Here is a 26,580-nt window from a genome sequence, read left to right as displayed (position 1 = left end):
TGGTGTGGCTGAGGAGAGGGGTCTCTTCCCTAGAGTGGGTGGGGAGGGGGTGGTAAAGCTGGGGGAGGGGTTGCCATGGGAGGCCATTCTACAGTGAAGACCCAGAGTTACCCCTGACAGAGTGGATCTCTATTAAAAGTTGGAATCAGACGTGAGAAGAAAAACATGTTACAAATTTATACTCCATCAAGGAAGTTTAAATTGGCAATTAAAACTATAAAGCGGTTTTTGTATATTACCCACAGGGAAAGGCACTTGGAATGCTCCACTCAAATTGCAATCCAACAGTTCCCTGGGAAATTAAAAACTAATTTTTTAGAAACTTCTGAATGAAAATATTTATACTGCTATCTTCTTTTTTTTAAAAAAAAAGAAGTGTGTGGAATGGGTCAACTTAATTGAGGAATTCATGAAATGAAACAGAGAATACAAATTGGGATGTATTAATCTAATTATAATTGAATGTCTCCTCAGCCTGGGGACCAATTTACCCAGTTTTTTATTCATCAATTTGGGTATTTTATGGGATTCAAACATTTAAGTGGTAGCTTGGTTCCCTGTCAGTGATTGCTGGAGGTGGGAGCTACCTACAGCTCTCAGGTTATACCCGAGAACCAAGTGCTGGATTTGGGCCTTTACACCTTCTCAGGAAAGAAATCCAAGGATTCCTGGAGTCCCATGACAGGAGGAAGCTGATCCTGGAACATTCTGGCACCACTTAACTGCAAATTTGGAATGAGGATGTTAGAGATACTCATCTCCCCATCTTAGAAGAAGTCAAAGGAGAAACTGGATTGACAGTTGAACTGTGACACTGATGTTAAGCAATGGTAAACATGAAAGAAAAAGAAAACACAACAATAGTCTAAGATGATACTAAGCTTATACAACTCATCTAATTGATGGGAAAAGGCCCTTGCTGTTGTTACTTTGCCTTATGTTTATACAGGGATTTTCTTTTGGGAAGTACTGATTATTACTGGATCCTCAGAGTCCTTCCATGGTCACCAGTGGTCAGCTGAGATGTGGGGATGCAGCGAGGAATCCAGCTCAGAGGATCCTGTTAGATTTTGCTATGCTCTGGTTATGGAGTTCAAGTTATAAATCCTAGAGGGATTCGTTTCCCTGAGTTATTCCCCCCAAATACATTACTAAATGTTGTCAGTGGCTTATTCTCATTACATGCACTTAAGTTATTCTTAACTTTCATGGTCACAGCTACCCTCGGAAGTGGGCATTAATGATTCCTTCTTTTAAAAGCTTTTTCTCCTCTACTTCCAATTATTAAACTATAGTCCATTCTATTCGAATAGGTACTAATCCCATTTTATTATGTCCATTATATGAAGCTGCAATTTAGACAAAGAACATGGCAGAAACACAATCACTTTTCTTCATGCCATTTTAGAAGTACAGCATTTCAGGAAACAGTGGTATTTTTACAAAATGGTGTTGAGCTTTCCTTTCCATACTGAGATGCTGCTCCTTCTATAATATCATTTTGGCTTTCTTAATTTCACAAATTAAACATTATGTTTAACATTATTAATTTATTACACATGCATCTATTGCCAGAATCTGTTACCACATCCCTGTCATATACTTTGCTCACCTGCATTTGAATCCATGTATAAAATATACATTAAACACAAAATCAATTTCAATAATTTGTTCAAATTTTCACAAAATTGTGAGTTTAAGAGTCAGTTCCTTAATAAATTCCAAAGTCTTGATTCATTTCACGGACCAAAATCAATTCTGTTTCACAAACAATCTAGCTAACACCCAGCTACAAAGTAACAAACATCAATCATAAAATAGAAACAATCAACCATCTTTGCATCAGGAGTCATTCTCCTACAATGCAACCAAAACTTTTCATATTTTTTTCAACAATTGTACTCGTAAAATATACTCCACCAATTAGCAAGAACAAGGACAGTTGTTAATTCAGGAATATGATTTAATAGCCATAAAACTAAAATCTATGATTTCTATGAACTCAGTACTCTGTAATAAAAAAAATTTCATAGGCTCTCATGATTAAGCAAATATGTTTTGCTTTTTATCTAGCAGAGAGTTTCTTGAGTTGAGATATTTTATTTTATATTCTATTATATGGACAATTCACTATTCTAAACATCTTCTATTCAATTTAAATTCTGGTTCATAGGTTTTATCCATTGAAATTCCCTGTTGTCATTATATCCATTCTATATTCTCTTAAAAAAAAAAAAGCAACCTCTAGGTATGGATTAAACACCCTTTAATTTTGTTGTTTTTCCTGTCCACACTCTATTTCTGATTTTCATTTCAATATTCTTTCCAGAAAACAAACCCTTACTAAGTGTAATTTTGGTAGCCATTTAGAGATGACATCAAAATACATCTTTTTTACTTCACATTTTCTCTATATTCTCACATCCATTTCAAATAGTCACATTGCTACAAAAACAAAACAAAACAAAACAAAACACAATTTATGTCTGTAGTAACATGACTATTCTTAGAAAAAACAAATCCATTAACAAAGGTTCCAAAATCAGTATGTCAGAAAAATAACAGCATGATTTTAATGAAATCCCCACAGCACAAGGAGCTCAGTTTTGCAATCCTGAATTATTTCTTAGACTGACAGTAGAAGCAGCAGATTATGTATCAGTTCTCCATTGCAAAAGTGAACACCCTTGTGTGGCTCCTGCCATTCAAGACAGCAAAGAGAACATGAGAAAGCTATGATGATGTAGAAGAGTTGCTATGGCTGATGCCCCACACCTGAATGGCACCATCTGAACAGGGGAGATTACACTGTACACAGCTTCTCATCCTTACTCAACTCCCACTCGAGATTGAAATCCACTCACTGTGGTAGCCACTGCTGCCGCCAGCCTCTGCCGACGCCGAGTTGTGCTGAACTGGCCCTTCGCAGGTGGCCCTTCCTGACAGTGAGGGAAGAAGAGAAGGGAGGAGAAAACATGGGGTGGGGAAGGGAGAGAAGGGGTATGGGAGGATGGAAGATCATCAGACAAGGAGAGGGAGAGTTTTACCTCAAGTTGACTTTTTCTAAGTCTTAGCCTTGAAAAGAGCTCAAAGAGGCATTTGTGAGAAGAGCTCCTGGTTTTCATCACAGAACACCTAAACCCCTTAAGTCTATTTGCTGAATATAACCCCCTCCCCAAAAAGAGCTGGGGAATTACAAATTGATGAATAGCCTGTGATTTTAAGGTAAAATAAAAGTGTATACTGTTTTGTCATGCAATGTCATGTTATATGAAGTGAAAAAGGGCATTCGGTAACTAGTAACAAAGAAAAAAGTAAGTACAGGTGAAACTAAGTAAATAATGTGGGAACAGGTTGTAATGAGAGCCCCTGTAGGCCAGAGTTTCAGTATTGGTTGCTGGGAGAAAAAAGTGAAGGGCACCAGAATTTTCAACTCCCCATGTAGTCCCCTATTAAAAAGCTTGCTAGGAGTCACCATTAGGAGTGTATTGTGATAATGCCTACAAAAATAAACTATGAAAAACTGAAATGGAGGTTTCATTTAGCGGTGTGTTTCTTTGCATAACCCAGCAGGAGAATCCTCAGCTTTCTTTCATTCTTTTCCTTTTTTTTGATGGATTAAGGATCATAATATTTACTTCTAACCACTGAACTTTGCCTCCATCTGACAGAAACTGACTTTTCAAGGTTGTGAGAACAATTTCATTTCCCTTTAACTGAGATATACTTTCTTATGGTCACTTAGTCCAGATTGAGAAAAAACAGCATGACTGCTTTAGTACTTTTGGAACAACAGAAAAATATCATAAATTCTTATCTCTCCAATTTGTTTAAATTTTCCAAATTACATTGACATTTCTTTTGCAGCTTCAAAAATCTTCTACATATATATCCATTATCTATATGTCTATCATACACACATATATAGAGTCTGTTCTCCACAAAAGTTTTCTATATAAAATTACTTTATTCTTATTGTGGTAAAAATAGGAAGAATTTATTTTAACCCTTCAGGATAATTTGAGCATCTGTAAGATCTTGGACAATCACACAGGAATGACACTAGAACATTCATTTGCTACTACATACTTCCTATCACGCCTATCCCCTCCAACATCTGTCTGGCAGGAGGGCAGTATTTAATTCATGCTATTTGCAACATAGGAAATATAGCAGCTTTCTCTTTTTAATCATTCCCTCCCTGCTCTCCTCTACCCCATTTAAAACATAGTCAAACAGTTACTGCAGTATGAATTTTGTGATTTTTTATTAGAACTAGAAAATCTGAAGTTTGGGAGACAGAAAGTCCTTTCTCTAAAAGGTGATCCCCCAGAGCCTTCCAAAACAAACACTGCCTTGGATGAATAACATACTGGATTCCCAGGGCCAATGGCTTTTAGTAAAAATAAGGCCATAAAGGTCCAGAATTGAATGCTCACATTCAAATCAGCAAAACAATCTAACCTATGCAAGAATAAGCAATCTAACATCCTGTATAGCATGTTCTTAATTTTTACTTTCCCAAGATCAATTTTTAAAGTGATTTATTTTATAACTAGTTCAAAATGATCACTACTACTACTACAGAATGTTGAATGCAAAGTTCCATGAAACAACATCAACGACAACAGCAGTAGCAACCACCATGACAGCCATCAGGCAGTTCCTTCACTTGTGGCTGGAGTACAACAGAGGCGATGAAAAACGCGTTATGCATTGCAGAGCCTCTCAAGGAGACTGTAGCAGTGACCATCACAGAAAATGGTTCAAGGAATGAGATGATTATGGACTCAAACCAAATACTGGCACCATTAGACTGGATTCTCACAGTTAAGAAACATTTAAAACAGGTGGAGTGGGTTGGGGGAAACCCATGTTTTAAGGCAGGAGAAGGCAGTGGGTATGTTTAGTCAACAGGAGTGAAAAGAAATGCTATGCCTTTCTGTAGGGAAAACACTGAGGAGTGATGATAGTCATTTTGGTGATAATCACCCCTGGCTGAACTTATGTGTCTCCAGTCAAGGGTGCAAGCTGAAGAAACTTATGATTAACTTGTGAGAAATAGAAAAGGAGGGTCTGAAGGGCTCCTGGAAGGCCTATTGGTTTGGGCAAGCAGAAAAGGTACAGGGATGGCACCAGATTCTACAGCGTTTACCCTTAAAATGCTTTTTGTTTTATCAATCCAAGTACAAGTGGAGTTTTTCTGGGATTGACTTATAGCTTATTACCATATAAGTCCATTTATTTCCACTCAGAGTTGGAGTTGAATCTCCCACTTTCAAGCGGCAAAGTCTTCTTTGGGTCTCGGAGGTGAGATGATTTCAATTTTCTTTAAAAATAGCTTAACTATAATCAGAAGGGCCATTTTGGTACTCTTTGACAAACAAAACCAAAGCAAGTCAACATAAACAAACATCTAACCAACCAACCAACCACCCAAAGATGTGGCATAAAGAATATTTTCCTGTTTACGATTTCTTCTGATAACAAAAAATTGTCATAACTTCTCTGCACATTTCAAAGCATAGCCTGTGACTAGGAAGAGTATTCATAGTTGCATTATTTCCCTCAGAAAAAAACTGATTGATATGGGGAGTATGGTGGGCCTCCATGCCACAGCAGGGGAATCAGGGATACTGCGCTCAGATTCACTGAGAACCACCCTATTCAAGACTGCAGCTGTGAACACAACATCAGTTCAATGGCATACTTTATGAACACAAGCTGAAAGAGTATCCACAAATGTACTTATTTATATATGGTGCTGGCCTTCTTCAAAACAAATATGACTATTTAACATGGTTTTTCTTCCAGCCTATGATAACCATAGATGCCATTCTTAAAAAACAACACAACACAAAACAAAACAAAAAACAACTAGACAATCATTAAGCTAAAAAAAAATTATGACCAAAAGCAAATTTAGGTAATTTCTTGTGAATCATCTGGCACATCTGTTTCTACAGTATATTTTATGATGAAGGGGAAGAAGGGGGAACACACAAAAACATGAACAGAGGAACACAAAAAATTGTGTTCATAGAATGTGGACATCCTAAATAAAAAACATGGCTCCTTAATGCTTATGAGAGTTTATTTTCAAATACATCGGATTAGCAAGCAGGCAGAAAAGTGTTTGTTATTTACACACTCGGGATTAAAATAAAGAATATTATCAATATAGTCAGAGTAGAAAAGAATTATTTTGTTATTTAGAAAATATTGAAAAAATCTAAAAAGAATTTTTTTCTTTCACCTTTGTATTATAATATAAATTGATTTATAGTACAATAAAAAGAAAAGCCAAATCTCAAGTCTAATTTTGATGATGCAGGGCAAGGGTCTGTTATAATACACAGCTAGAGTTGGAGGAGTAGAGATTCTAGCATAAAGATCTGAAAATAATATGATTTATGTTATAAGAGGTTTTAGGCATTTACTATGCAATAGCTTAAGAGGATCTTACCTTAAAATTTTGAAACTACACATTTCAAATAATTTATTCCAATAAATTTCAAGTAAATTTAACATGAGTCATTAAGGTTTTAATTCAGATTTTAAAAGGTAATTGTTGATGGCCAAATAATACCTATTTTTGTAAAATCACAGAATTTGGGATTGAAAGGAAATTCAGAGATCAAATTAATCCTATCACTTTAGCCAGAAGCAACTGGAAGCCCAGGAAATTTAACTGAAATGCAAGAGATAAAACTGCCAGGAAATTACAGAGTTAAGACTAGAACCTAGGTCTGCTGATTTCTAGTCTATCACATTCCCCATTCCTTTTCTTGAAAGATAAAAGTTTGGACAAAACTGATACTTAAAAGGTTCTTTTGAATCTAGTACATATCAATGCATGCTCATTACGACTGACTAGATTTTTAGTTTAGATTTTAAGGTGACTTTTGGTAAAAATATATTTTAATGGTTCAAAGGACATAATTGAGAATGAAAATGCCACCTTGCAGCCACGTTCAATAATTTAGCCTTTCTTTTAATTCTTTTCACTTATGCTAGAGTAAGAATATTAATAGATGTCCTGTTTTTTTTGTATAACGGTTTAAATATGGCTTTAAAGCAGTTAAGTTGCTCTCTCACTCAAACTTACAAGAGATATATTGACTAAAAATTTAAAAGTATATGAAAACATGAGTGAAGGAAAAGAAAAGTCTACCTGCAGCTGTATTTTTGTGTCTTTGCTGACGCTTTTTGTTCTCCATCGTCTTGTGACCCGCTTGTCTTTCTTTGAAATATCTACACAGTTAGCCTACATTACACAAATAGTTAAAAGCAACAAAGAACTATTAGGTTCATGCAGATGACACAGGTATATACAAAGAGAGCACAGCAAGTTAGTAAAGAATAATTGTTAGACACCTATAGGCAAACCAGCCAGGAGACAACGGCATGTCTAATGTATGGTAGGCATTAAAAGCAGACTTAATTAAAGTGTACTTTTCTGATAAACAAATGAAAACATTACTAGAGAACTTGAACATTCTTTTCTACATGAAAAGCAGATGAGAGTATCTCATTATATCTTTTAAGCTATCATTTCTAATATAATACAAACAGAAGAATGATTCAGGTATTTATTTTTTCTTGTTAGTTTGTATTTAAATGTAAAAATTTAAAGATGGCCAGTTTAAGTAACACAATGACAGAGATTCAAAAATATTGAGTAAACTCCAGAATCTAAGGAGTCTTTATACTACTCCCTTTAAAAACTACCTTATACATTCTTAAACCGAGCCAGTAAAAATTATGAGTAATATCTTAAGTCCTTAACCAGCAGTAGTGATATGTTTACCTGCATGTCAGTAAAGTTAGGTGCTGACTGAGTTCTTTGCAGTATTTCCAAATTTTGAAGGAGTTTGCTAAGTTCCACGAGGTTTGACTGGCAGTGTGCAAGGTCTAATAAAATCAGAAATTAAAATATGTTAGAAGTGGGTGGGGAGGAGTTACAAAAGGCAGTCATTCCAAATGTGGCAATATGATTATACAGATCCGTATTTACATGATGATGACACTGACAAGTGAACAAAACAGAACCCTTCTCTAGTTTAGAACCAGAAAAACGTCTGATGATTTAGATAATTGCAAAGTCCACTCTAACAAGTTAACAGCTATTAGTATAGAAAGCCATTAAAAATCTAAGTCAGATTGTGGTGCTCACCTTCCTGCTTGGACAGTCAAATCACATGGAAAGCAACACAAGAGAATGTCAGAAGTCCTATGGTTTTATCCTTAGGAATCTGTCAACCTGCTCCTATTAAAATGGTTTACAGTGGCTGAGTGGAGTTTGGATAGAATCAAAATCAAGTTCAGAAAAACAGTTTGGAATACAATATCAGATAAACACATTTAGCTCAATAACCAATATTGTGATGAATAGACTTCTTCAAAATCCATTAGAGATGCTACTAATATCATTAATTCTCAAAGTGTAGTCCCTGATCCAGTGGCGTCAGCATCACACGGAACTGGTTAGATATGCAGAATCTTCCCCAGCCTAGACCTACTGAATCAGAAACTCTGGGTTTCTGTGCTAACCTTGCCCTAAACAATATATTGTGACATTATTATTCTATCACATTAAAGGAGCAGATACAATTTATCCTTTTCAGACCATCATTATATCCTGGATAACATCAGTAAACGCTCAACCATCTAAGACAAGAGGATTAGAGGGTTTGACAATAAAATTAATTAATTTCTAAAGTAGTGTTTATGATTATGTGTTGGAATTAATTAATAAAGCAGTCACATTTGTAGAATTTTTTTAAAATTTACTATTCCTAAAATATCATCCATTAATTTAATAAAAGTAGCTTAAAAAAGAAGAGATAATTAATGTGCTCAGTGTTTTCATGACTTAATCTATTTTAATCTTAATGTTACATTTTTTATCAATAAAAATGGTCTTGGGGTCCTTATGTGCCACAGATTCAGCTTGGCATTAGAACTAACAAAGATAAAACTTCATTAAATGTTTATTTGTCTTAATAGTATATGGTTAAGTCTGCATCTGGAAGAATTAATATCTCTATTCCACTTACCTGCTTTCACCCCCTACTGTATACAATTACTCAAACTCATAGGTAACTGATGTGTTACAATAAAAAAAAAACAATTAAATAGCAAATAAACTAGAGGTAACTCCCATGAAGCCTTTAATACAGGGCTCGGATCAGTGCATGCTCCATGCAGAGCAGGAAGGCAGCAATTCAGCTGGGGCCCAGATCACTTCTGGGTCCCACCTCTTTGCAGCATCTGCCTCCTGAAGGAGCTCTGGTGGGCTGGCTCAGGGGCTGCTGTTATTTTTCCAGGGGACTCTTGGACATCAGTGGCCTTTAGATTCCTTCAGAGCATCATCCATTGAAGGTGAGGGAGGCAGAGTCCCGATAAGGCCAGGGACCTCCGCCTCCCTCCTTCTCCCTTTAGGGGACGCAGCGCTCTTGTCCCTGCCCATCCACCCTGCTCTCCCTAGGAAAATAAGGTAAGGTGACTCAGAAGGAAATGCAGAAGATACAATGGAAGGAAAAATGAGAAAAGGAGAAAAGGGTACAAAGAAGGAAGGTAAGGGGTAGAAGGAAGAGGAAAAGAAGGGGGATGGCTAGAAAGGGACCTAGTTTCTGACTTGCCTTCTAAAGAACAAAACTACATCGTAAGCATCATGCTGGCAGGGACTTTATCGGACATTATGTTGTTAGCATTCATTGAACCTTCTGTACAGTAAATGTTACATTCAGGTTTTTTAAGGGTTATGGTTATTCTGTGCAAATTGTGCTGAACGGGCAACACAGAAATCTGGAATGGGGCTTAAAACAATCAAAATAGCATTAATTCTTTTATTTTTTTAGAAGAGTGGAAGGAGAACCAGAAATGTTCTTTAAGGAGTATTGATTACATTACGTCTAATCACATTCTGACACTCCTAACTTGGAACAAGCCCCCCACCCCCATTCTTTATCAATTTTATCATATGAAATACAGAAGTAATAGAAATCCTTAGCAGGATTTCACAGGTTGCCTAAGTATCTGGCTGTACAGAAGGATATAAAGATTTGCTCAAGACAATAAAAATATGTTTAAAAAGAGAAATGTCTGAAATTTCATTAAATTAAGGTTAAATCTACTTTTAGAATCTGGGCAAAAGGAAAAATTATGCCAAGAAAGGACTGCCTAGATTTTTTATAATGATGAAAAATTAGAAGCTAACAGTTTACTTATTCACTCATCATGCCCTGCCTTGTTCCAAAAATAAACATCATCCAAATGCAGAATAGTTAACGAAGTTAAGATACATTCACAGTGATTCATTCATTCTTTCATTTAAATGCCATTGATTGGGAGGACACTGTGTACCCAGTACAGTTCTAAACATAAGGATTATAGCAGTCAAATAAGATTCATGGAGTAGAGTTTACATTTTCATGAAAAAAAAACCCACTAATATACACAATAATGTTGCACTACCATGTACCCATTTTAATGATGTCATATAAAGCTGTATATATACAAGGATAATTATTTTATTTTATTTCTATGGAAGCCATGTATTCTAGGATCCAAGCAAACCCCTTAGACTCCAGGTCTATGGACAGTGAGCCATTTTAAGTATTAGAACTATAAATCAGATATATTATGGGTTCAACAAGACGTTACATGATGAACTTTTGAAATCCAGTCAGTTTCATTATTGAGCACTCTTTGTGACTAATGATCAATATAGACACTTAAAAAAAGTGCCCTGGGGGAGTTTAGGAAAGGGAGAGTCAACGTGGTTTCAGCTCATCAGAGCAGACTTAAAAGAGAGAGTGGAATTTACTATGGGTCTGAAAGATCGTTTGGAAGGATTCAAGAAAAAAGGAAGGTGGAGGAGAGCGCACCCCAGGTTTAGAAGAACAACTGTGCAAAGGCATGGAGGTGGGAACATGCAAGTGCACTGAGGAGACAGCAAATAAGTTTAGCGGGGCATGGACTCTGTTCAGGGGACCTACCGAAGGCAGGGTTGGAAGGGTAGGTAGGACCAGAACGTTGAAAGCCTAGATATAAAACGCTGGGCTAACACGTTTATAGACTAAAGCCCTGGAGCAATGGGGAACCACTTAAAGGGATCCACATAAAGGTTATTTTAAGAAATATCAGTCTTGAGGGAGCATTATGTAATGAAAAGCTCTGGGGTTAGCCAAGTGTGGGTTGGCTGGAGTCCCAACCTCTCTGCCACAGCACTTTATGGTTTTGGGCCAGTTCCTTACCCTCCATGCCCTTCCCTTTTCTCATCTGCAAAGTGGGGAGAGTTGCAATATCTACTCTCATGGCCAAGTGCAATGGAATAATGCCTGCGAAGTGCTGGCACGAGGGCTGCACACTTGGTAGTTTCCCGTGAGTCCCTGGCAGGGTGAAGCAATAGAGCAAGTGGGAAGCAGAGAGTGAAAAGACCAGTCAGAAACTGAGTGACTGCCCAGACACAGGGTGTGAATGGAGAGACTGAGTAGGGAAAGCAGGAATGGAATCCAAGGAAAGGGCAGATGGGGAGTGAGGGTATGTTTTCAAAGAAGTTACAGAAAGAACTCAGTATCAGCTGGATGAACAGGGAGGGAGGGTCAAAGATGACTCTGAGGTTTTCGGGGTGGCTATGGGAAAATGACAACAACAGCACAGACAGAAACAAGGGTGTCCAGGAGCTGGGCCCATTTTCAGGGGGGGAAATGAAGTTTGGCTTTGGATAGGCTGAAGTGGTGGCATTACAAATTGTGCGGATGGAAACAGCCCACAGCAAGGTGGGGAGGTGGGAATATAGCTGGATATGGGGATTTGAGATTTAAAGAAAGAGTTTTCAGCCTGTGGGAGCAGAGTATGGAGCAGTGATTTAGAGCACAAGCTTTAGAGTCAGACCATCTTACTGTGAATTCCACCTCCATGGTTACAAGCTCTGTTAACTCAGTCAAGTGATGTAATTTCTCTGTACTCAAAATGTTTTTAAACATTTAGAACAATGTCTGACTCACAGGAAGGGTCCAAAACCTATTAATTGTTACTACCACCACCACCATCACTACTACTACATACTACCACCACCACTACCACCACCAAAACCTCAACCACCACATCCACCAATACCACCACCACCACCACCACTACTTTTCATCATCACCTCCATCACTACCACCATCACTATCATCATCAAAACAGAAATTTTTGTTGAAATTATGAGTATGCTTGACATCTAGAAGGCACAGAGCATAATAGTTAGAATGAAGTTGGCTTGTGTTAGCGCTTCAGCTCTGCCAAGTACTTGCTGTGTAACCTGGTCAAGTTACTTGATCTCTCTGAGCTTTGGTTTCTCCATCCGTAAAAATATGGTGCATAATCCCTGTCTGGTATTATTGTGAAGTTTTATATAAAACCATATATTTAAAGTGCTTAGCTAAGTGATAGCCCATAAAGAGCATCCAAAAAACTATCATTACCATTACTAAAGAAGGTTAGTACACTGAACCTCGATCATCCCCACAATGAAGGGTGGCCAGAGGAGGATCCCAACGAGGTAGAGAAGGAACAGTTGGACAAGGGGAAAACCTCACGGGACCCGAGGGAAGAGGCTGTGTAAAGAAGGTCCTACAGGGCAGGTAAGCAGACGAAGGTTGAGGACAGGCTGGAAACCAAATGGCCTCCTGCACCAAGAGTGCTTCCTCCAAAGAGCAAAAGGGCAAAAGTCAAATTACGGGAGTGAAGCTGGAGTCTGTGGGCAGAGGACAGGAACAGGTAAGTGTGCCTGAAAGTAAAGTGGAAGAGACCAAGGTTGTCCCTGAGAGAGGAGATAATTACTGCACTAAATCCTGAAGAAGAAAAAGGCAGGACAGAAGTCACAGGTAGAGAATTTAGGAAGGAGAGGAGGATCACCCTGAGACTGAAGAGAAGGCAGAAGGGGAGGGCCACATAGGTATTTTGAAGCATGAAGGAGACAAGTGTGTCACCACCAGCCTGGGACTTCTTGGCATCAAAGCCCGTGTCTATTATTTTGGTTGGATGAATGGCTATTTTCCCAGCACATTGTCTCAGTCTTTTCAGCAATGTAGGCAGTAAGGCTATATGCGATGAGTGGATGTAAGGCTGCAGAAGTCAGAGGAGAGGCTGAAATATCTAGAACCACTACTGAAGCAAACCTGTGGGCAAGGTTCAGCATCTTTCCCCAACCTGAAGTTAGTATACGCAAATTAATGTGTGTGTGTTTTGTGAATTTATCCAATGAAAACCCTTTCAATGGAATGTTAGCAGGACATGTCTTATGAATGTGACATCCCTCTTAAAATCCTATTTTCACCTGAAGATGGAATTTAGGATGTGGTGTCTCAGGGGCTGACAGAAATGCTACAGACTTTTAAAGTCTAAAAAATTTTTTTTTGGTTGGGAACAAGCAAAAATTGACAAATTTAAATTTTTTCTAATTAAGGACTCAAAAAATAATCATCTACTGGTACCATTATTTCATAAAAGAAAAATATTTTAATATCAAAAAAGTCCAGTATAATCTAAAAATAACTTAAAATTAAATCAATTTAGGAGGCGGGGCAAGATGGCGGAGTGGTGAGGAGCAGAATTTCGTCTCTCCCCTAGAGCAGCTGGCAATTACCCAAGAACTATATGAAACAGTGTTTTCGGGGTCTCCAGTAACCAGTCACACATTGGACACAAGTTTGGAATTGGAGGAAAAGCTGAGATCGCAGCGAACATTGGAAGTTCCCCGGACCGGGGGTCTGGCGCCCCTCCCCACCCAGACCTCACAGACTGTCTTGCTGCCGGCTCCCTGAAAGGGGGGAAAAAAAAACCAAAAAACAGCAATCTGCTGAGGGCAAGAAGGGAGGCTCAACCCAGCCTCAACTGCAGAATTAATTAACAAATTAATTAACTAACTTTGGGAGCTGGGGTGCTAAAGAAGGGCTGGGCTCCAAGAAGTGGGGGCACGTAAAAGCGGGCACCCATTCCCAGACTCCAAAAAAGCCATATTTTTTCCCCCTACATTTTGTCCCTTCTGGCTTCTCACTGATCCCTTATCTTTTTGCATTTCAATAGCCCCCCCCCCCCAGCAGGGGTGGAACTGAAGCTGTTGGAGAGTAATTATCAGACAATAGCCCAAAGCATATCTTTAAATGCTCTATTCTGACACTAACAAAACTTCCAGGCTGGGGAAAGACTTTTAAAAGCCACTTTTTTTTTTTTCCTTTACTTTTTTCTTTTTATTGATTTCTTTTCTACACATTTTTTTTTTTTTTTTTTTTAAATCTAAAAGAAATATATGTGGTTATTTTCTATCGGAAAGCCCAGGTTAAGGGACTAGGCTGGGCTGGGGGGGAGACAGAGTGCCCACAGTGTCTTTGAGTTCCATATTCACTACTGAAGGCCTCCAGCCCCGTCTTTAATTGGCAACTCAGGCTGACCAAGGAATCTATCTGGAGAGGCCCCAAAGAGGAGAGAGGAGAAGGGAATAGTGTCCCTGAGAGACAACTGGAATTCTTAGGATTGGGAGAGTGGAGGGAGGTCCAGCTCAACTGGCAGTCCTCCTTCTGGGAATTCAGACCCCAGGGGCTGAAATTCAGATTCCAGCTTCAGTCAGCCATGCCCCAAACAGGATCAGTGTCACCAGGAGAACTAAAGTCTCCACACCTCCTTACACTGGTGGGGGAGCTGCGGGCTGGCCAGCGCCACCTGCTGGACAGGAGAGGAAAAGCACCAATTCTAAAGGCCTCATAGGAGGGTCTCATTCTCAGGAAAACTCCATACCCTCCCAATGAGACCTGGGCCTCACTAGACTGGGAAAATCTGACTAGGGTCGACCATATCTGACGAGACCCACTCTCAAAAAGGTTACATAAAGGCAGAGCAAGAAACAGAGAAAACAAGAGGGGAAAAATTCTGATCAACTAAATAGAACCTAAGTTAGAGGTCTAGAATAAGTTGAACTGAATAACAGAGGCCAGAGAACAAAGCCAACCAACAAGAAAACCACTAGGTAAAAGACAGAAAACAAGCTCCAAAATAAACTAATCAAGAAAATCAGATGCCTAGACAACTTAAGATAACAAGCCATACCAGGAAACACGAAAACATGGACCAGCCAAACGAACAAACTAATAGCTCAGCTGAGACACAGGAGTGGAGGCAATAATGCTAAATAAATTTGATGAAATGAAGGAAGATATAGCAAAAGAGCTGAAGGATATAAAGAAGACACTGGCTGACCATAAAGAAGAATTCATAAACTTAAAAAAACAAATGGCAGAACTCATGGGAATGAAGGCCACAATGGAGGAGATGAAAAACACAATGGAGGGACACAACAGTAGATCTGAACAGGCAGAAGAAAGGATCAGTGAACTGGAAGACAGGTCATTCGAATTCATACACACAAAAGAACAGATGGTGAAAAAAATGGAAAAATATGAGCAGGGTCTTAGGGAGCTGAGTGACAACATGAAATGCACAAATATACGTGTTATGGGTATCCCAGAAGGAGAAGAGAGGGGAAAGGGGGCAGAAAGAGTAATAGAAGACATATTTACTGAAAATTTCCCAACTCTTATAAAAGACAGAAAATTAGAGATTCAAGAAGTACAATGTACCCCAAATAGAATAGATCCCAATACACCTACTCCAAGACACTTACTGGTCAGATTGTCCAATGTCAAAGACAAAGAGAGGATTCTGAAAGCAGCAAGAGAAAAGCAATCCATCACATACAAGGAAAGGTCAATAAGACTATGTACAGATTTCTCTGCAGAAACCATGGAGGCAAGAAGACAGTGGCATGATATATTTAAGATACTGAAAGAGAAAAACTGCCAACCAAGAATTCTATATCCAGCAAAACTTTCCTTCAAAAATGAGGGAGAGATTAAAACATTTTCAGACAGACACTGAGAGAGTTTGTGAATAAGAGACCAGCACTACAAGAAATACTAAAGGGAGTGCTACAAGCTGATAGGAAAAGACAGGAGAGAGAGAGTTGGAGAAGAGTACAGAAATGAAGATTATCAGGAAAAGTAAAAGGAGAGGAAAAAATAAGATATGACATATAAATTCCAAAAAACAAAATGGTAGTAGAAAGTACTGCCCTTATAGTAATAACACTAAATGTAAATGGATTAAACTCCCCAATAAAAAGACACAGACTGGCAGAATGGATTAAAAAACAGGACCCATCTATATGCTGTCTACAAGAAACTCACTTTAGACACAAGGACAAACACAGACTGAAAGTGAAAGGTTGGAAAAAGATATTTCATGCAAACAACAACCAGAAAAAAGCGGGAGTAGCTATATTAATATCAGACAAGTTAGACTTCAAAAGCGAAACAATTAAAAGAGACAAAGAAGGACACTATATATTAATAAAAGGGTCAATTCATCAAGAAAATGTAACAGTCATAAATATTTATGCACCAAACCAGAATGCCCCAAAATTCATGAGGCAAACACTGCGATCACTAAAAGGAGAAACAGATACCTCTACAATAATAGTTGGAGACTTCAATACACCATTCTCATCAATGGATAGAACATCTAGACAGAGGATCACTAAAGAAACAGAGATGTTGAATTGTATGATAAATGAACTAGACTTGACAGACACTTATAGAACACTACATCCAACAACAGCAGGATACACTTTTTTCTCAAGTGCTCATGGAACATTCTCTAGGATAGACCACATGTTGGGTCACAAAGCAAGTCTCAACAAATTTAAAAATATTGCTGTTCGATTGCACTTCTCGGTATATACCCGGAAGATCGGAAAGCAGTGACACGAACAGATATCTGCACGCCAATGTTCATAGCAGCATTATTCACAATTGCCAAGAGATGGAAACAACCCAAATGTCCTTCAACAGATGAGTGGATAAATAAAATGTGGTATATACACACGATGGAATACTACGCGGCAGTAAGAAGGAACGATCTGGTGAAACATATGACAACATGGATGAACCTTGAAGACATAATGCTGAGCGAAATAAGCCAGGCACAAAAAGAGAAATATTATATGCTACCACTAATGTGAACTTTGAAAAATGTAAAACAAATGGTTTATAATGTAGAATGTAGGGGAACTAGCAGTAGAGAGCAATTAAGGAAGGGGGAACAATAATCCAAGAACAGATAAGCTATTTAACGTTCTGGGGATGCCCAGAAATGACTATGGTCTGTTAATTTCTGATGGATGTAGTAGGAACAAGTTCACTGAAATGTTGCTATATTATGTAACTTTCTTGGGGTAAAGTAGGAACATGTTGGAAGTTATGCAGTTATCTTAGGTTAGTTGTCTTTTTCTTACTCCCTTGTTATGGTCTCTTTGAAATGTTCTTTTATTGTATGTTTGTTTTCTTTTTAACTTTTTTTTTCATACAGTTGATTTAAAAAAGAAGGGAAAGTTAAAAAAAAAAAAAAAAAAAAGAAAAAAGGCAAACAAGGAAAAAAAAAAAAAAAAAAAAGATGTGGTGCCCCCTTGAGGAGCCTGTGGAGAGTGCAGGGGTGTTCGCCTGCCCCGCCTCCATGGTTGCTGGCATGACCGCAGACATAGGGGACTGGTGGTTTGATGGGTTGAGCCCTCTACCTTAAGTTTTACCCTTGGGAAGACGGTTGCTGCAAAGGAGAGGCTAGGCCTCCCTGTATTTGTGCCTAAGAGTCTCCTCCTGAATGCCTCTTTGTTGCTCAGATGTGGCCCTCTCCCTCTGGCTAAGCCAACTTGAAAGGTAAAATCACTGCCCTCCCCCCTACGTGGGATCAGACACCCAGGGAAGTGAATCTCCCTGGCAACGTGGAATATGACTCCCGGGGAGGAATGTAGACCCGGCATCGTGGGATGGAGAACATCTTCTTGACCAAAAGGGGGATGTGAAAGGAAATGAAATAAGCTTCAGTGGCAGAGAGATTCCAAAACGAGCCGAGAGATCACTCTGGTGGGCACTCTTACGCACACTTTAGACAACATTTTTTAGGTTCTAAAGAATTGGGGTAGCTGGTGGTGGATACCTGAAACTATTAAACTACAACCCAGAACCCATGAATCTCGAAGACAGTTGTATAAAAATGTAGCTTATGAGGGGTGACAGTGGGATTGGGAATGCCATAAGGACCAAACTCCACTTTGTCTAGTTTATGGATGGATGTGTAGAAAAGTTGGAGAAGCAAACAAACAGACAAAGGTGCCCAGTGTTCTTTTTTACTTCAATTGCTCTTTTTCACTCTAATTATTATTCTTGTTATTTTTGTGTGTGTGCTAATGAAGGTGTCAGGGATTGATTTAGGTGATGAATGTACAACTATGTAATGGTACTATAAACAATCGAAAGTACAATTTGTTTTGTATGACTGCGTGGTATGTGAATATATCTCAATAAAACGATGATTAAAAAAAAAAAAAAAAAAAAAACTTATGGCAAGAAATTTCAGTTACCTTTGATTCAAAAACAGAATAGAATGTTCAGTGTTAACCAATGGGAATTTTTCACGGGAAATTAAGAACCATTTTAAATAAAAGCTCTGTAATTTACAAGTTAAAAAAAAAAAAAAAATATTGCTGTTATACAAAACACTTTCTCAGACCACAATGGAATGAAGTTGGAAATAAATAAAAGGCAGAAGGTCAGAAAATTCACAAACATATGGAGGCTAAACAACACCCTCTTAGAAAACCAGTGGGTAAGGGAAGAAATTACAAGAGAAATTAGTAAATACCTCAAGGCAAATGACAATAAAAACACAACTTATCAAAACTTATGGGATGCAGCAAAGGCGGTGCTGAGAGGGAAATTTATTGCCCTGAATGCCTATATTAAAAGAGAAGAGAGAGCAAAAATTGAAGAGTTAACTGCTGACCTGGAGTAATTAGAGAAAAAACAGCAAACTAACCCCAAAGCAAGCAGAAGGGAAGAAATAACAAAGATTAGAGCAGAAATAAATGCAATTGAGAACAGGAAAACAATAGAGAGAATCAGCAAAACCAGAAGTTGGTTCTTTGAGAAAATCAATAAAATCGATGGACCACTGGCTAGGCTAACAAAAAAAAAGAGAGAGCATATGCAAATAAATGCAATCAGAAACGGGAAAGGAAATATAACTACCGACCCTGCAGAAATTAAGGAGATAATGAGAAGATACTATGAGCAACTATATGCTAATAAACTAGACAACTTAAATGAAATGGACAACTTCCTAGAAAAGCATAAACAACCAACATTAACTCAAGAAGAAATAGATGACCTCAACAAACCAATCACAAGTAAAGAGAATGAGTCAGTCATCAAAGAGCTCCCAAAAAGGAAAAGCCCAGGACCAGATGGTTTCACATGTGAATTCTACCAAGCATTCAAGACCGAATTAGTACCAATCCTGCTCAATCTCTTCAAAAAAATTGAAGAAGAGGGAAAGCTACCTAACTCTTTCTATGAAGCCATCATCACCCTAATACCAAAACCAGGCAAAGATACTACAAAAAAAGAAAATTATAGACCAATTTCTTTAATGAATATAGACGCAAAAATCCTCAACAAAATACTCGCAAATCGAATCCAGCAGCACATTAAAAGAATTATACACCACGACCAGGTGGGATTTATTCCAGGTATGCAAGGCTGGTTCAACACAAGAAAATCAATTAATGTAATACACCACATCAATAAATCAAAGCAGAAGAACCACATGATGATCTCGATTGATGCAGAAAAGGCATGTGACAAAATTCAACATCCTTTCCTGATGAAAACACTTCAAAGGATAGGAATAGAAGGGAACTTTTTCAATATGATAAAGGCAATATATGAAAAACCCACAGCTAACATCACACTCAATGGGGAGAGACTGAAAGCTTTTCCTCTAAGATCAGGAACAAGACAGGGATGCCCACTAACACCATTGCTTTTCAACATTGTGATGGAAGTTCTAGCTAGAGCAATTAGGCAAGAAAAAGAAATAAAAGGCATCCAAATTGGAGAGGAAGAAGTAAAACTTTCACTATTTGCAGATGACATGATTCTATATGTAGGAAATCCAGAAAAATCTACAGCAAAGCTACTAGAACTAGTCAATGAATACAGCAAAGTAGCAGGGTACAAGATCAACATGCAAAAATCTGTAGTGTTCCTATACACAAGTAACGTGCAACAAGAGGAGTAAATCAAGAAAAAAATCCCATTTACAATAGCAATCAAAAGAATCAAGTATTTAGGAATAAACTTAACCAAGGACACAAAAGACCTTTACATAGAAAACTATAAGAAACTGCTAAAAGAAATTGAACAAGACCTGAAAAAATGGAAGAACATACCATGTTCATGGATTGAAAGACTAAATATAGTTAAGATGGCAATTTTACCTAAACTGATTTACAGATTCAATGCAATACCAATTCAAATCCCAACAACTTACTTTACAGAAATAGAAAAACCAATAACTAAATTTATTTGGAAGGGTAAGGTGCCCCGAATAGCCAACAATGTCTTGAGAAAGAGGAAAGAAGTGGGAGGTCTCACACTACCTGCCTTTGAAGCATATTACAAAGCTACAGTGCTCAAAACAGCATGGTACTGGCATAAGGACAGATATAGTGATCAATGGAATCGAATTGAGTGTTCAGAAGTAGACCCTCACATCTATGGACAACTGATCTTTGATAAGGCAGTGAAGCCGAAGCAACTGGGAAAGAGCAGCCTGTTCAATAAATGGTGTTTGGAGAACTGGATATCCATTTCCAAAAGAATGAAAGAGGATGTCCATCTCACACCTTATACCAAAATTAACTCAAAGTGGATCAAAGACCTAAACATTAGCACCAAGAGCATAAAACTCTTAGAAGAAAATGTAGGGCAATATCTTAAAGATCTTGTGAAAGGAGGTGGTTTCTTAGACCTCACACCCAAGGCACGAGCAACCGAAGAACAAATAGACAAATGGGATCTCCTCAAAATTAAACACTTTTGTACATCACAGGACTTTGTCAGAAAAGGAAAAAGGCAACCTACACAATGGGAGATGATATTTGGAAACCACATATCAGATAAGGGTTTACTATCCCGAATATATAAAGGAATCCTGCATCTCAATAACAGAAAGACAAACAATCCAATTAAAAAATGGGCAAAAGACATGAACAGACATTTTTCTGAAGAGGAAATACAAATGGCTCAAAAGCATATGAAAAAATGCTCAACTTCACTGGCTACTGAGAAAATGCAAATCAAAACCACAATGAGATATCATCTCACACCTATCAGAATGGCCATTATCCAAAAAACAGAAAATGACAAGTGCTGGAGAAGATGTGGAGAAAGAGGCACACTTATTCATTGTTGGTGGGAATATAGAATGGTGCAACCACTCTGGAAGACAGTATGGAGGTTCCTCAGGAAGCTAAATATAGATTTGCCATATGACCCAGCTATTCCATTGCTGGGTATATACTCAGAGGAACTGAAACTTAAGACACAAACAGACATTTGTAAACCAATGTTTATTGCAGCATTATTCACAATTGCCAAGAGATGGAAACAGCCCAAATGCCCATCAAAGGACGAGTGGATAAACAAACTGTGGTATATACACATGATGGAATATTATGCAGCTGTAAGACAGAACAAAGACATGGATCATGTAATAATGTGGATGAACCTTGAGGACATTATGTTGAGTGAAGTTAGGCAGAAACAAAAGGACAGATTCTGTATGGTCTCACTAATATGAACAGACATTAATGAACAAACTTTGGGAGTTAAAAGCTGACAACACAGGTGACTAGGAGATAGAAAGAGGGCAGAGATCAGCCATTTGATGCTGAAGGACTACGGAACGTTTAGGATTGATTGCATAGATCCAGAAATTGATAGCATAATACTGTGTGATGGTAGCACAGTATTGTAAGTACACTGAACAAAGATGTCTGTGAGTAAAGCTGAAAGAGGTGGGATAGGAGAATGTATGACACCAGAGGTAAAGATAGATGATAAAGACTGGAACTGTATAACGTGGCAAAAACTGGAGTGGCCAATGACTGTTACTAAATATACAAATATAAAAATGTTTTTGTATGTGGGAAAGCAAATGAATGTCAACCATGTAGAAATTTGAAAAAGGGATGGTATTCAAGAAAAAACATAATCAAAGCAAACTGGAGTCTATGGTCAACAGTAACATTGTAATATACCTCCATTAAATGTAACAAAGGCAATATGCCAATGGTGTTATTTGCTGTCCTTAGTAGTATATTGTATTGTATGACATGTTATTTTTCTTTTTATCATTTTTTCTTATTCCTAAAAAAAAAAAAAAAAAAACAACAACAATTTTTCTTGTAGTAATCAGTATGTTCAAGTGCTGATTGTGGTGATAAATGTACAACTTTATGATGATACCATGAACAAATGACTGTACACTGTGGATAAATGTATGGTATGTGAATATAACTCTATAAAATTGTAGGAAAATATATATATAGGAATAAAAGTGTTGGAGAAAACATGGTGAGAGGGATGATGCCTCACCAATATGGACTAACTACAATGTGTAAACTCAGAATTGAATCTTAGAACATAGCCTAACGTGGACACAATAATTGTAATAGTCCCTAGATTGTAAACTCTTACAGTAGTTAACTCTCCCTGAATTGTAAGGCCTATCACTAAAACTTTGAGATGCTGATTCCCTAGTGTATAACCTGATTGGTCTCTGGAACAATGCATATCTCTGAGACACCTGAAACTCAGAGCTAGAGCTCGGCAGATATGAATGTCAGTATTAGTGCATACAGCCACTGTGAAAAAAAAAAAAAAAAAAAAAGCTGAAAAAGAGCCCAGACTTCAATTAGTGATATGAATGAAGCAGGTCTGGTTAAGAACAGGGCAAGCCAGGCCAAAGGATAAAGGTTGAAACTGATTGTGTTTTAAAACTTCAACTTTCATATGAGACCAAGGGAATAGATATCTATTTGGTACAGGATCTAAATTTTCTAAACGGTACAACTCTACAGTCGATTTGTTCAAACACCACAATTGCATGGAACTTTGAATAGGAAGTGAGATATGGTAGGTTAGTATAGGCTGGAGTGAAATAGTGACACATCCTAGAGTAATTTGGGCAGATAATAAAAAATATATTTACAGCCTCCCCCTCCCCAGCCCCGAGGATCTGGGGGAAGGTGCGGATGTGTTGGACATCCTCACCTGGACTGGTGTTGATGTTGTCACAAACATTGGGACTGGTGGTTTGATGTGCTGAGCCCTCGAGCATGGGACTTGACCTTATGAAGCTCATTACCACAAAGGAGAGTCTAAAGTTGTATGTAATGGTGCCTAAGAGTCTCCCCCTGAGTACCTCTTTGTTGCTCAGATGTGGCCCTCTCTCTCTCTAACTGAGCCATCTCGACAGGTGAACTCGCTGTCCTCCCCTCTACGTGGGACCCGACTCCCAGGGGTGTAAATCTCCCTGGCAATGCAGAATATGACTTCCAGGGATGAATGTGGACCCGGTATCATGGGACTGAGAGTATCTTCTTGACCAAAAGGGGGATGCAAAATGAGACGAAATAGTTTCAGTGGCTGAGAGATTCCAAATGGAGTCGAGAGGTCACTCTGATGGACATTCTTATGCACTATATAGATAACACCTCTTAGGCTTTGATGTATTGGAATAGCTAGAAGTAAATACCTGAAACTACCAAACTCCAACCCAGCAGTCTGGACTCCTGAAGACAATTATATAATAATGTAGATTACAAGGGGTGACAGTGTGATTGTGAAGACCTTGTGGATCACACCCCCTTTATCTAGTGTATGGATGAGTGGAGGAATGGGGATAAAAACTAAAGGACAAATGGGGTGGGATGGGGGGATGATTTGGGTGTTCTTTTTTCACTTTTATTTTTTATTCTTGTTCTGGTTCTTTCTGATGTAAGGAAAATGTTCAGAGATAGATTGTGGTGATGAATGCATAACTATGTTATCATACTGTGGACAGTGGATTGTATATCATGGATGATTGTATGGTGTGTGACTGTATTTCAATAAAGCTGAATTTAATAAAAAAATATTAAATCAATTTAGCCTTATTAAATACTTTCTGTATTTCCCCTGTTTTCCTCATTTCTGAAGGTCAAATGAAAACTGTCTCACAGAATGGAAATGGTCTGTGGACCAATTTTAGGAACATTTCTGGAGAGATAGAGGCTCGGAGATGGCAGAATGAGGAAATTATCTATTAGTTCAGAATAATTACTACTGAACCATAACTGCAACACCACTAACAGGTAACTGTGGGGACAAAATGCAGCTCGTTGGAATTTCGTCATTTATTGAGGCATTGTCGGGGAACATCTACTTGTTCTGTGAAAAAGAAAAAGCAGCAGAAAAGGCAGTTGTGGAACTGACTTTGCAACGGGGCAAAGGAGAAATTCAAGGAGAGCAGGTGGAGGGCTCTCCAGAGACAGTATTCGCTGGGTGTGACTGCCCCCAGGCTCCAGGGTATGAGAGGCTAATAATAAAGCCAGAAGGGAACTGGTAATGAGAAGAGGTGAGAGGGTTTCAGTGGGTGGTAGTCAGGGTAAGGGTGAAAATCAGAGTTGGTAGCTGGGAGCACGCAGGAGAACTGACAGGTAAGCCTGTGTCATGGGATAGAGAAAGATATGGTTTACAAAAATAAGAAAACGAAAAGGTCAAGGCACCCAGATGGATGGGGGCAAAAGGTTCAGCACCTATAATTCATCTCTCTTTTTTTTTTTTTTTCTTTCTTTTTTTGGCTTATTTCCACAGCCCACACTGGGAAAGAACTAACCTTCTGCACACCTGTCCATTTCTTCCGAGTCCTGTAACCAGGCTGCCACTTTACTCTGGCCAGTCGTGCAGGTTGCAGGGAGGCTGTTGCTGCATGGTAAAGGGGACTGCCATGGAAAGCTGTTTGGTTGTACCTACAATGAATAAAAACACAGATGAAGTGCATGGTTACTCTAAGCAGACAGCACACTTAAATGTTTAAAAAAAAAACAAGTATCCTCAAAGAAACGTTAAAAAAAAAAAGTATGAAAAGGCACACTCAAAATATGTAAGAACCTTCTTGGTTAAAATGTGGCATGTGCTCAGTGAAGTAAAAATTCATAAACCCTGGGACTGTTATGAGGAATGTCATCAAAAGAATACTTTTCTCAAATTGCTATCTCTGTCATTCAATCAAGGGGACAATGTTTAAGTATGTTGTATCTTCTCCTCACAAGGACCTGTCAGCCCAAATTCCCAGTGTTTTTTAGTCAGCAAGGTGCATTTGATACAGTATTCTTAGTGCAGTACCCTCCATTCATGATTGAAGGCCTTTATTTTTCAAAAGCTGTACCCTTATGACAGTTCAAGGTCTCAAGTCAACTACTTGGGACTCCTAAACACATTATCCGCCAGCAAGCAACTTCCATAATGGTTTGAAGATATAATGGAAATCATAATACATAAAAAGACAGTCTTGGGAAGCTGTTGTTATCTATAGCTGATAGACTTTCCATTAAAGGGATTTTATGTGAACTAAATTAAACTAAAGTTGCATGAAGTACATAGGAACTAAGGTGAGTGCAGTAAATATTTGGAGAAAAGTGCAGAAACTCATTTCCCAAGAAGGTGAGACAACTTTAAAAAAACATATTTGACTTTAGTCTTCAATTACAACTGATTGTGCCTCTTCTAAATCATTATGAAGTGGATGAGGCACATATTTAGCAAACCAGACTTATTGATTACCCACACAGGGCCACAAACCAATTAACATTAAGAAGTCTCATAATTTGATACTTAGAAAGCAAGCAAAGTGATAAAAAGCTCTTTTCACTCTTCATTACATTTTGATAAATGTAATGGAAATCTTTCACAGAGTTGGATCTTTGAGGGATGTCATTTGTAATTAGAGCAATAGATCTCTGATGAAAACCAGAGTTGAAGAGCTTTCTTATTCCCAGGCAAACAGTGGGAAGAGTTGGTTTCAGTTATCCATTCTCAGATATCACCCAAGTTATTTAATAAATAACATTAGGGAGGAAAATATTACATCTTTTATCAACACAAGCAAAAGCTAGAAGAACACAAGAATTAAACATTTATATTTTTTAAAGATCCATCTGGGATACATCTCTCATTTAATTTGAACTAATTCTGGAAACTCATTCCACCCTGTGGTGAGAACACAGGAGACCCAGAGAAACCTGGGGACTATGTTGGGTCATTCTGTAATTGCCCTCTCTTCCTAACCCTCTCACCCCTTGGTTCATTCCCTTTCATTCCAGAACTGTTTGGTTTTAGGGTTAATCCAACATCCCATCCCTAGGAGAAAGATGATTAAAGAGGCACAGTCCATGGCAAGGCTGGCAAAGAATGGAATAATAAAGGCTTGAGAGCCAATATGACAGGCAATTAATGAGATTTAACAAAAATTACTTATGCAATTTCCATTGAAATCACAAAAACTGAATATAGTAATATTTCATTTAATCTGATTTGATTAGTCCTTCAGTTACTCCATGAAATTTTTTAACGTTTTGTAAAGGAAACTTGGATA

General features: G+C 38.1%; 1 protein-coding gene across 7 annotated transcripts in view; it reads right to left on the bottom strand.

Moving 5' to 3' along the window:
- The window catches only part of OSBPL6 (oxysterol binding protein like 6), a 235,251-nt gene that overhangs the window by 36,389 nt on the left and 172,282 nt on the right, over positions 1–26,580 (bottom strand). For 5 of the 7 annotated variants that reach the window (XM_037848526.1, XM_037848528.1, XM_037848527.1 and 2 more), the window contains 4 exons: positions 24,823–24,955; positions 7,811–7,914; positions 7,175–7,267; positions 2,865–2,939 (listed from right to left, as the gene is read on the bottom strand). In XM_037848526.1, the coding sequence (XP_037704454.1) occupies positions 2,865–2,939; positions 7,175–7,267; positions 7,811–7,914; positions 24,823–24,955 (405 nt within the window). The remainder of the gene's footprint in view (positions 1–2,864; positions 2,940–7,174; positions 7,268–7,810; positions 7,915–24,822; positions 24,956–26,580) is intronic. The other 2 variants (XM_037848531.1, XM_037848533.1) reach the window with 2 other exon arrangements.

The sequence above is a fragment of the Choloepus didactylus genome, chromosome 9 (genome assembly GCF_015220235.1).
Source record: "Choloepus didactylus isolate mChoDid1 chromosome 9, mChoDid1.pri, whole genome shotgun sequence".
NCBI classification, from domain to species: Eukaryota; Metazoa; Chordata; class Mammalia; order Pilosa; family Megalonychidae; genus Choloepus; species Choloepus didactylus.
The sequence above is the reverse complement of the archived record's forward strand: the minus strand, read 5'-3'. Positions and strand labels throughout refer to the sequence as shown.